At 42.8% G+C, this 13,027-nt stretch overlaps 1 protein-coding gene across 1 annotated transcript in view; it reads left to right on the top strand.

Moving 5' to 3' along the window:
- DTX1 (deltex E3 ubiquitin ligase 1) overlaps positions 1 to 13,027 on the top strand; it is a 115,212-nt gene that overhangs the window by 24,944 nt on the left and 77,241 nt on the right. The window contains exon 3 of the mRNA XM_082272540.1: positions 8,668 to 9,358. Within this exon, the coding sequence (XP_082128666.1) occupies positions 8,668 to 9,358 (691 nt within the window). The remainder of the gene's footprint in view (positions 1 to 8,667; positions 9,359 to 13,027) is intronic.

Genomic DNA, 13,027 nt, shown 5'->3' with positions numbered 1-13,027 from the left:
GTAACAGTGCATATGTATAGCACTGATTACTGTAGAAATGTCACTGGTAACCCCAAAAGTTTCAAAAATGTCAGTCAAGGGTCCGATCTGTCCGCCCAAATGTCGCAGTACCGCAAAAAAAAATCGCAGATCGCCGCCATTACGCGTTAAAAAAAAAAACAACAAAAATGACAAAAATCTTTCCCTTTGTTAGTAAACGCGATAACTTTTGCGCAAACCAATCAAAATACGCTTTTTGCGATTTTTTTTACCAAACATATGTAGCATAAAACAAATTGGCCGAAAATGTTAATTTTTACTTTTTTTTGGGGGGGGGAATTTCATATAAAAAAATGTGAAAAATATTGTTATTTTTGCAAAACGCTCTTTTTTTGTTTATAGCGCGTGATCAAAAAATCGCACAGGTGATCTAATACCACCAAAAGAAAGCTCTGTTTGTGGGAAAAAAAGGACGTCAAATTTGTTTAGGTACAGCGTCGCACGACCGCGCAATTGTCCGTTAAAGTCATGCAGTGCCGAATCGCAAAATACCCCCTGGTCTTTTAGCAGCCAAATCCTCCGGGGCTTAAGTGGTTAATTTATTACATCTGATGGGTTATGTTTTTTTGTAATGATTTTAAAATGTTAACAATACTGATAAGATCAGAAGAGTGCAAAGCATACTATTTTTTTTTTTTTTTTATTAATATCTTTTAATAAATTATATCAAAAAGTACAGGATTTGAGTACAACTTAAAACAATGTCAAGTATCAAAAGTATTACAAAATAAAGTACAAACAAAGAAGCTTGTACAGTACAAAAGCACATAAATAACAAAGTATACAGTAGATGTTATTTACTGAAACTGGAGAGTGCAAAATCTGGTGCAGCTCTGCATAAAACCAGCTTCCAGGTTTAACTGCCAAAGCTTAATTGAACAGGCAAAAGTTAGAAGCTAATTGGCTACCATGCACTGCTGCACCAAATTCTGAGTGCACCTGTTTTAGTAAATCCCCCCTCCAGTATCTCAATTGGCAGTCTAAAAGGCAATGCATACTATTTAAAAGATCCAGAAATCAAAATGAGGGTAATGAAAATAACTGAGTGTATATAGTTTTACATGTGCAAATCAGGTATTGTAATTGAGTACTTGATGTTTTCCCAGTACTGGAGAGCCCAGGCCTGGCTGTATCAGTTGTATCAGCCAGGTATTATGTCTCCAGCTCTCCAGATCCTCTCATCAGAGCAAGGAGGAAGAATGGGGAGGTGGGATCTGTGTTTCATTTTACATTCAGTGCGTCACACCTGCCTAATAGAATACTGATAGAGATAAAATACTTATTCTCTGATTTGATTTAGCATACAGTAGGTTTGTAAGTCAAATCCGACAGTGATCACGCAATCATGTCAGTGTGTTTATTGGAAGGTAATGCAGTGCACCATGTACAGCGCTGTAATACAATACAGCAATCTATACCGCAAAGGCCTTGTGAAGCCACTTCTCCTGCCCAGGGACTCTTTAAACAGATTGGCCTTCAGGGACAGATTCCGCTCCTACACAGCGCTCACTTCCCAAAAGGATTATTAATTATCTGTTTGTTGTTGTGACCGCAGACCTGCAGACTCTGAGGAGAAGTATCATTTGTGCCAGGAGATGGGGAAATTGTGCTCTATCTATCTATCTAATTTATCTATCTATCTATCTATCTATCTATCTATCTATCTATCTATCTATCTATCTATCTATCTATCTATCTATCTATCTATCTATCTATCTAATTTATCTATCTATCTATCTAATTTATCTATCTATCTATCTATCTATCTATCTATCTATCTATCTATCTATCTATCTATCTATCTATCGCAATCTAATTTATCTATCTATCTTATCTGTCAATATCTATCTATCGCAATCTAATTTATCTGTCAATATCTATCTATCTCTATCATAATATAATGTAGCTATCAATCTAGCTAGCTATCTTTTTATGTTATTCCTTCTTGTCAGCATGTCTTTCTTTTTCTCTGCAAATTAAAGAATAAGTTCACTTTTTCAGAAAAAATATTAAATGCACATTTTTTTGCTGGTAAAAAATTATGCATTTCTTATTTTTTGTTGCAGGAGCCTGGAAAGCATTGCACCAGCGATCAGCAGATCACTAATGCCATGCAGGTCTCCTGCAGACCTCTCAGTGTATCTACAAGGAATCCGATGCATGCTGACAGGGAGAATGAACAGCACCCTGCTAGTTCATTGAAAACTACAAGCCGACAGCCGCAAAGGCTGCTGGACCTTGTAGTTTTCCATTCACAGAGCGCTGTTAATGAGTGATGTGGCTGGGTAGACGGAGCCCCACATGGCCATGTTTTTTTCTGACAGCTAGTGGGTTGAGAAGAACCTCCGCTAGCTGGCATAGTGGGGATTGGGGAGGTGCGGGGGCCGGTGCATTCATAATATGGTACACCCTGAATATGGGACATGTAACATGTTATAAAAGGTGAACTTATCCTTTAGGCCCCTTTCACACTAGCGAACCATTCAGACCCACCTGTCAGTTTTTCAGGCGGATCTGAACGGAAGGCCCATGCATCTCTATGGTACATAGGATGTCAGCGGATACATGTCCGCTGACATCCGATCTGATCCGGTCCGTCAAATCCGACGGATGGAAACCCTATTTTCCATCCCTCCAGCGTATAGGATTGGATGGGATTGGATGAGAATGGACAGGCGGTCCGTACTCATCCAATTCCCCCATAGAGAACAGCGGGGATCTGACAGCTCTGTCTCCGCACACACCGCGGAGACAGAGCTGCCATCTGCCTGCTCAAAAACAGAGTCTGCCGACTTAATAAAGTTGTTGGATAGAGTACTATTAAGATAATATCTATCTATCTATCTAATTATCTATCTATCTTACATCAATTATTTATTGATCTCAATCTAATTTATCTATCATCAATTATCTATCTATCTATCTATCTATCTATCTATCTATCTATTTATCTAAATCTAATTTATCTATCTATCTATCGATCGCAATCTAATTTATCTATCTATCTCAGTCTAATTTATCTATCTTATCTGTTGATCTAATTTATCTATCTATCTATCTATCTATCTATCTATCTATCTATCTATCTATCTATCTATCTATCTATCTATCTATCTATCTATCTATCGTAATCTAGTTTATCTATCTATCTATCGAGCTCAATCTAATTTATCCATCTATCGAATTTATCTATCGATTTCTTGACTTATCAGTTCCCAGCATTCCCAAGGCTGCTTTCACACTGATCGTTTTTTTTTTCCTTCTGTTTTTGCGTTAAAAAAAAAACAGAAGAAATACACATGACCATTAAATCCTATTAAACTCGTCACAATGGTCCGTTGGAGGTCTGTTGTGTTTTACAAGTTTTTAAAGTCCTGCTTGCGTCATTTTTGGTGCATGTTTTGTGCGGTAAAAAAATGCACTTCCCCATTGAAATGAATGGAAACCGCATCAAAAACGCACATGCAGTTGTGTTTTTGTTGCCTTTCTTGAGTCACGTGTCCTTTTTTTGCAGGTGCAAAATGCACTGGGAGCGCAGCAAAAACATGGTAAAAAAACGTATATTCGTGAAAGTAGCCCTAATCCAACAGTAAATACTGTATATCAGCAGGAGAGCTATCAAAGCATGACGTGTTTAGTAGGGTTTGATTAGACTAAAAAACTAAACAAAAAAGGGAATATGGGCCAGGAGGAATGTGCAATTCACAAACATCACATTCGTAAATCCGTACATTGGCAGCTACTCGAGCTTAAATATTTTGAGTTTTAACATTAAAAAAAACTGAGCCGCTGCTAAAAGCTAGCGGGTTATATTAACCGGACCTATTAGATGGTTACATTACTTGTATTTGATCTATTTAACTAAAAAAGATTTATTTATTAAAACTGTTTAATGATGCACATGAAACATGTACACACAGCGGGGAATCGGATTCCTCAGGAAGTAATGATAAGATCCGTGTACAATGCTCCTTATCACCCAGTGTGAACATCTACTATTCAGGTGTCAGGTCACCTCCACAAAGGTGAATAGAAGATTGGATGTTAACCCATCCTTGCCACTTTATTCCAGCCATACACACAGATTTTGATTGCATCAACGTTTGCATGGAAACTGAGAAAAAAAAAGTATTGATAGTAGGTTGACTCGATTGGTTCGATACATTTTGTAACATAAAGCTGCTTGAAAAGGTTCAAAACTGCCTGAAAAAAGCTGTCCATACACCTTGTAATCTGAATGTGTAGTCTCCCATTAACTCTTTTCCTGCAGATCTACCAAAACTATATAGTAGAAGCCAGTGGAGGCTGGTGCTCCAAATTATTGGGGAGGCGCAAACAGAAAAATGTAATAGGCATTGCTTTGCGGCAAAAAACGCTGTAAAAAATTGCGTGATTTTGAGGTCGCAAAAGTGTGAAAGGGGCCTTCAGTAATTAAGGTATAGTGTGCCCGCTTTCAATGCAGAGAGACCAGCGTGCCCCCTTTCAATGCAGAGAGACCAGCGTGCTCCCTTTCAATGCACAGTGACCAGCGTTCCCCCTTTCAATGCACAGTGACCAGTGTGCCCCCTTTCAATGCACAGTGACCAGCATGCCCCCTTTCAATGCACAGTGACCAGCGTACATGCCCCCTTCAATGCAGAGATCAGCGTACATGCCCCCAATGCAGAGACCAGCATACATGCCCCCTTCAATGCAGTGACCAGCATACCATTCCCCCCAATGCAGTGACCAGCGTACATGCCCCCAATGCAGTGACCAGCGTACATGCCCTCAATGCAGTGACCAGCGTACATGCTGCCAATGCAGTGACCAGCATACATGCCCCCAATGCAGTGACCAGCGTACATGCCCCCAATGCAGTGACCAGCGTATATGCCCCCAATGTAGTGACCAGCATACATGCCCCCAATGCAGTGACCAGCATACATGCCCCCAAAGCAGTGACCAGCGTACATGCCCCCAATGCAGTGGCCAGCGTACATGCCCCCAATGTAGTGACCAGCATACATGCCCCCAATGCAGTGACCAGCATACATGCCCCCAATGCAGTGACCAGCGTACATGCCCCCAATGCAGTGGCCAGCGTACATGCCCCCAATGCAGTGGCCAGCGTACATGCCCCCAATGCAGTGGCCAGCGTACATGCCCCCAATGTAGTGACCAGCGTACATGCCCCCAATGTAGTGACCAGCATACATGCCCCCAATATAGTGACCAGCATACATGCCCCCAATGCAGTGACCAGCATACATGCCCCCAATGCAGTGACCAGCATACATGCCCCCAATGTAGTGACCAGCATACATGCCCCCAATGCAGAGATCAGCGTGCGTGCCCCCAATGTAGTGACCAGCATACATTCCCCCAATGCAGAGATCAGCGTGCGTGCCCCCTTACTTACCTGGAGCAGCAGCGGCGGCGATCGGCTTCTCCTCAGTCCCCCGAATGGTGGCATCTCCTCCAGTCCTTCCGCTCCCGCCTCCTCCTCGGCCAATGGCATGGGGTTTGCCTTGCGGTCAATCAGGAAGCGCGTATCGGACGCGCTTCCTGATTGGCCAGCAGGAGGATCGGTGTGACGATAGCGAATTTTCATTTGCTATATTTGTATCTGTTCACTATATTTGTATCTGGTCGGATAGCCTCTCAGACTACATAATTGTTTGTGGATGGATCTAAAGCCGGCCATAGATGGTTTGAATGTCTGCTGCTTCTGCAGGAATTGGCCAAGATTTGAACCATGTATGGGCAAGCTGAATATACCCAAGTTGATCATTAGACTGACTGTACTGATTGGGAAATCAAGCGTTTTTCTTTCCTGCAACCAGTGGTTGCGGGAAAGAAAATCGCTCTGTCTATGGCAGGCTTATAGAAGCTTGTTCAGTCAGCCTGCAAGTTATTTTACCAGTTTGTGACCTTCTCCAGTGTTTTCCTGATGGAGGACCATTGCACAATAGTAAAAAAACTGCATAGTGCAATACATTTTACTCGTGTTCTGGGATGTACATTCTATAATGGTGCCTGTTTTCTTGTTTTACATGGTTTCGGAGCTGATTTGTTAGACTGCCTAGTACATCAGCCTGTTCAATAGAAATTGGCCGACATTCGGCCCGTATATACTGCAGTCGGTCAAACAGAAGCGGCTTCTGTCAAAGAGGCATGACCGAAAAAGGTCTGCCAATCGGCTCAAGCCCCAGCAAAACAATAAAAGTACGGGAATGCAAAATATGTATTGAAATACTGGAAGGCTCTGGATGGGTGTCACTTTGGAGGAATGGAGGTTCTGGCGGGGCGCTTAGAGGACTCTGCAGCAGATTTGGTAGCCCTGTGGGGATGAGGTTTTTAGAGGGGAAGCTTGGAGCCTTTCAGGGGCACTGCGGGAGACTGGAGGGCACTGCTAGGAGGCACTGTGGGAGGTTGGGGTGCGCTGTGGCACACTGTTAGAGGATGGGTGCATTGGGGGGACTGAAGGCTCTTCAGCAGATTGGGCAGGAGTTAAGAGCCCTTAGAGGGGCTGAGAGCACTGTAGCTCTGTAGTGGGTTGTGGGGCACTGTGGGCAATTATGGGAGGTGGGTGGCACTGTGTTAGGTAAGAAGAACTGTAGCTGGCTGGAGCCTGGTGGTTAAGAACCACTGTTTTAAACCTAATACTATGACAGGAAGCCCATTTATGATATACAAAGGACTGTCATACCCAATTGCCATCTGCACAGGTATTAAAGTGTATGTCAGGGTGAAATGAAAAAGCTTATGCAGTACTTCGCTACAACATAACACGCTGCTTTTCTTGTTTTAGCCATTTAAAAATCCTGCAATTAAAAGAGAAAAATCTGTTGAGGTGTTCTGTAGTTCAGTAAAAGAGAATTGGGGAGGGATGACAATACTTCTTGGGATTTCAATGCAGCAGAAGCACTGTGTTGTCAGCTCAAATACGAAAATAGGAGCACACTGGATTTCTGGTGAACCAACATGTATATTTCTGTATTTGCAGTGTTTTTAAAGAGACAAAACATGGGGAGATGTGCATGCATCGCAGAGGTGTATTGAACGTTTTTTTGTTTGGTTTTTTTCAGATACGCATTTTAATAGGCCAGGATGAGGATGAAAAATGTGTTTGTGCTGTGAGCAAAAACGATATGTATACAGTCATGGGACATTTAGATTAGAAGGAAAGGCAATAAAAATGATTTCAAGGAAAATAAGGAAAGGCAGAAAGTCATTCACCTTTTAAACGCTGCCTACCCACTGCCCTTCTACTTTGGTGCACATGTGTTTTACCAAATTTTAATGCAACACAAATTTTGAAACGTAAACTATTGTGTGGCCCTCTGGACCCCTAAATTTGCCAAGTTGACCACCACTGGTCTGGAGTCATTGCTTGAAAAAATCGTATGTTAGTTTCAGTTGCTACTAGTTAGAATCTAGTGGAGGGCTTGTACTGTTACGTGGGCCCATGATAAATAATACTTTAATGTATCTTGCAATTAAACCACTTAGTAATGAATTTATGCATGTATCCATGTTTACACATAGACTGAACTCTAAGACAACCTCACAAAGCAACCTAGGTGGGAGCTTAGGGTCCAGTGAGTCATTTGTTCCTTTTTTTACCACTGAGCTGCATGAAGGCAGCCCATAGAAAGTGAATAGGATCGTATGAACTGTATGGACCCACCCGCACAATTACGTTTGACAAGTACACTGGGACGGGTGCACAGACCCAGATGCAGAGCCTGTGCATCCAAGTCCATGCCTTCGTCCTGACATGCCTGTCAAACTCAGCTGCCCAGGTGAGTCCATACAGCCATTGTGCTCCCGTTCACTTTGTTTGGGGTGCCTGCATGCAGATAGCGGTGGAAAAAGTAAGCAAATGGCTCTGGCCTATGTGAATGAGCCCTAAAGGGAAGGAAGGCCTATGCTATCACCTTCCTTAGGGTCCCATTCTACCATCTTTGCTGCAAGGTATGGATTCTGTACCCTTTGCATTGACATGGAAATTTTTTGCACAATGCTGCAGTACTCAAAATAGTTTATAAGCAAAAATAGATTTGGCAGCCAAGTTTTATTTGTCAGCTATTGTAATTTTGAGTCAGTATCTTATAGATTGCCAGTACCTGTATGCGGTGCTGCAGCCATGGTGCAATGTCACAATGTCATGCTGGTAAGAACTTACTCATCTTGTACTTTTCCTTAGAGGTTTACTTTTTTTGATAACTGATACTTACCAAGTCAAATGGAGCTCTCAAAAGGCCCTGTCTCACTAAGATGGCTTAGAATAAGGGGTAGTGAATGTGACTTTCACTAAATATTCACTCTTGGTAAATCAATCACTGCCATTTAAAACACATCCACCTGGAGGATTGGCCTCTAGAGACTGGTGAATCCTAGATTCACTGCTTTATAAATATGCACAAAGTTCTTTCATAAATTAAATTCAAAACTGGTGATGGACATTTATATCAGAGTAGGAGGCTATAAGGGTTGGATGTTTAATTAATTTTCTTTTTGTACATTATATCAAATTTAGTGAACAATATTTTATTTTGGTTCAAGTATTGTTGTTGGGATGGTTGACTATTGTTTAATTAAATTGTGTGGATCGTTTAAATAACTTTTTTTTTTTCCTGCCAGGTACTGTTCGCCCAGTAAGGCGCAGTTTCTTTGAACCATCATCTGCTCCCGGCAAGGGTATAGTATGGGAATGGGAAAACGATGCAGGATCCTGGACTCCTTATGATACAGAAATCTGCATTGCCATCCAGAATGCTTATGAGAAACAGCACCCTTGGCTGGATCTTACGACTCTTGGCTTCTGTTACTTAGTGCATTTCCAAAGCATGTGTCAAGTCAACCGTCAGACTCATCGGAAGCGGCGGTTGAGAAGACGCATGGATTTGGCATACCCTCTTACAATGGGATCCATACCCAAGTCTCAGTCATGGCCAGTTGGGTCTGGCTCTGGGTTACCTTGCTCCTGTCCACAGTGTCTCTTAGTAAATAGTACTAGAGCTGCCTCCAATGCTATCCTAGCCTCCCAGAAGATTAAGGTTACTCCTGGACCCCCACCCAACTTACCACCTCCACCTCCTCCTCCAGTACACCCCCCTGGGATAAGGCAAAGCAATACATACAGTGGTGGAGGTGCCGGATGGGGCAGAACAGGGGAAGGTGGTCGTCCTGCAGGAGGAATCCGAAATGGCTCAGGATTTTCTCGAAGTCAGAGTGTACCCGGATCAGCCCCATACCCAGGACAGAACAACCTAAACAGACCAGGAGTTCAAAGAACAAGTGGGACAAATAGTAGAGCTTCAATTCCTCCAGGGTGAGTCAAATGAATAGAAGTATATTTTTATTAGTGAAAATCCTGCTAATGTAAAAATTATCTTTGATTTGTAGACTGGAATAGTTGATTTTCTTTAGTTTTACATTAAAGTAAACCTGAAGTCTACAATTTACCATGCACATTATATTAGTTGGTTTCACAACAGAGCCAAAAACATCACAAATTATGAGTAAAAATCATACATTGTTACTATATATTTAAAATATGGGATCAGATCAATATTACTTACTGAGCACAAGCAGCCTGGACAGCTTTCTTCTTCCAGATGCATCTTGGGTGAGTGTTCCACTCTTCCTTCTCCCTAGCTTCAAAATGATCAATATTTCATAAAACACGCATTCACTGATTGATCCTTCAGTCAATTTTTTCGGGGGGTTTTCAATTTATCCCAGGAACCATTGCCACCAGTTTCCCACATAGGGAAAAAAACCTGATGGGTTTTAACCATTATCTACTGCCCTACATCATTTTATTGTCAATAAATATACTTTAACCTGGTCACCTAAAATGACTGATCATTGAAGAAAAATAAATCTGTTATGTGGGTTTATGTCTTTTTAATGCTTCCGCCTAATGAAAAACCCTTAGGCCCCTTTCACACATGCGGACCGTTCAGATCCGCCTGTCAGATCCGCCTGAATGGACAGGTGTGAAATGGGCCTTACCCTGAATGTTTTTTATGATACTATGTGTACTATGATACTATGTGTAACAACTAAAGGAAAACATGCATTAACTGTATACTTAGACAAAAAAATAACACATGTAGTAATTCATGTCAGGAACATGCATATTAACAATTAAAAAACAAAACCAAAGAAATTCCCAGCTCAACAAGTGTCCATTTGGATGCAGTAATCTATGAATATCAATGCATAAAAATGCATGTCAGGTAGAAATCCTATTTCCTACTATGTGGTTGGTTCACATCTATGCTCTGCAGTTTAGTATGAGAGACAAAGAAAAACTCTAGTAGCCCAATCAAACCTACACGTGTGCTGACCACCTGCAGGCACAAGGAACAGTGTAAATCCAGCCTAAAGGCCCGTACACACGATAAGAAAATCGGAAGGGAAATTTCGTCCGACGACCGATCTGACAATTTTCGAATTGTTAGTATGGTGCTTTCGACAGCCGACTCAGACTTTTCAGCTGACAAAATCCTGATGTGCAGGCTATAAAATGATCTGTCGTCCGATTTTCGTCTCATTAGTACAGTTTTCGACGGAAAAAAATCTTAAGAGCAAGACTAGGCATGCTCAGAGAGAAAGAACACATACAAAACAATCCAACACATGACATCACTTCTGAAGTAGAATTCTGTCGTACGGGAAAATTCGTATGAAAATAAACTCTTCACTTTCCACATCAGACTAGCATGCCACAAAAAACGGACGACAGATCTTTCAATAATCTGATCGTGTGTACGGGGCTTTAGGCTGGCCATACATTAAGCAATTTGCTTTCCTTCAACCCCCATCATCATAGGTTTATGTCGAAGGGGCATGACCGTAAAAGGTTTGCCGATCAGCTCCTGATCAGCGCTCTTAGCCAATGGCTGAGAAGGCTGACTGGAGTGTTCTGGCAGGGGGACCCCCCCCCCCCCCAGTCAGAACCCAATAGCTCAGCAGGGGAGATCAAAGTACTAACATTGCATAGTTAGTACAGTGGCTCCTCCTGAGCTGTCAAAAAAAAGGGGTAAATTCATGTCCCTGACCACCAGGGATCTTAGGCTGCCCATATTCTATTCCCCAATCAACGCAGTGTTAATGCGGGAATCTCTTCTGGCTGGGAGCAGACAGTGATTATTGCAAAAGAATCCGGCAAGCTGGTTGTCCCCAAGTTGATTGATCAATCAACTTGGTACATCCAGCCTGCCCATTAACGGTTTGAATCTCTGCCAGTTCAACAGGAACCATGTATGGCTGGCCTTATACAGGAGGTGTGTTAGTATGTACTGGGCAGATCACCAGGTAAAAGCCTAAAAAAAAATAAAACAAATGCAGTGACCACATCTAATGATTGGTAAGTTGCAATATATTACATTTTGGTTTTGGGATCAATACAGCTTTAAGAATTATATAATACTATAAGTGTAATTTGTGTGAAGCTTGTTCTGACCAAGGCAGTTACTAGTTTTGTGCCCCCAATCCCCACCCCCCCCCCCCCCCCCGGTGTGTCCCCACCAACAGGATAAATAATTGTGCCCAAATGATAAAGCTTTCATCTACCTATCTTTTGTAGGAAATAGTCAATATCTGTGTATGTAGTTTTCTTTCATGTAATGTTCACTTTACACTTTTGTGTACTAAACATAGAATTCACGTCTCCTAGAGATACTTTTTTATTGTTTTACCAGTGTCATGGTTGTAAATTTGCTGCTAATTTGTGGGAGATTACATTGTGTAGTTGTAACCTCATGTTCTCTGTAATTGCAGTGGTTGGCTGGTGGGTTATAATTACATATTATAGACAGGGTCAGATCTCATTGCCAGCAACAGGGATATGTGTGTAAGGCCCCTTTCACACTTGTGCGACCTGTCCTGCTACCTGGGACTGCAAAGTCGCACGACAAGCCGTACTTTATGATTCCCAATGAGTACCGTTCATATCTGTGCGACTTCAAGTTGCAATGACTTCAAAGTAGTCCCTGCAGTACTTTGGTCTGACTTTGATGCGTTTTGAGGTCTATAGACCTTTAAGATTACACACGCACTGCTTCAAGTCCAGTCAAAATCGCGTCAGAATTGTGTCAAAATCGCTGCAAAATCTCATAACTTTTAGGTCCCACAAGTGTGAAAGAGGCTTTAATGTGTGTAAATGTGTGTGTGTATGGTTGCCCAGCAGACTAGTTAGCACACAAACTGCAGGTGATAGCATTTACCCTAATCTTGTGTTAAGCCTGGTACACACTATGTTTTTTTTTTTTCATTCAATGCAGCGGGTTGAACGAAAGAAAAAAAACTGACAGCTCCGGTCAGAGGTGCTGTACTACTGATCCAACGTTAGTACAGCAATATCCCCCCACTGAGCTGTTGTGTTCTGACAGTGGGGCAGCACCAGTGCTTTAAGTGGGCCGGTACGCACCGGTACTCAGTACCGCCACTTCTGCAGAAAGCTGTTGAGAGTACCGCCACCTCTCCCTGCGCCCAGAACGTCATTTTAGCGTACCGGTAAGCAGGGCCGATCCACTGACGAAAAGGGGGGGGCGCCGCTCTGCAGACACAACAGTAAATCCATCGATGCCGGCCGCACCGCTGACCAGAGCCTCTGCTGTGTTTCCTTCCCAATCCCTCTGTATCACAAACAGTGACGTCATACGCCCGGCCCGCCGCCCCAGCATTCACAGCGGAGGAGGAACTTATTCCTCCGCGCGCGCCTAAATAGTGCTCCATCCCCCACCCCCTCCAGCAGTGCCCTGTGCGGTGTGGTGTCCTGACTCCTGCGTCTGCCGACTCCGGAGAATAAAGCCTGGCTGCTGCTCCTTGTCACCTCACAGTGCCCTAGCTGCCTGCCGCCTGCCACCTGCCACCACAGCACCTGCCTGGCCTGCCAGTGCCACCACAGTCAGTGCCCTACCGTGCCATCCTTCCTGCCACCAGCACAACACATCAGGTGAGTTACCATTACCAGGCCCAAAATATCCTG

Source organism: Pelophylax lessonae (genome assembly GCF_965119305.1).
Source record: "Pelophylax lessonae genome assembly, chromosome: 1".
In the NCBI taxonomy this organism is placed as follows: Eukaryota; Metazoa; Chordata; class Amphibia; order Anura; family Ranidae; genus Pelophylax; species Pelophylax lessonae.
The sequence above is the reverse complement of the archived record's forward strand: the minus strand, read 5'-3'. Positions and strand labels throughout refer to the sequence as shown.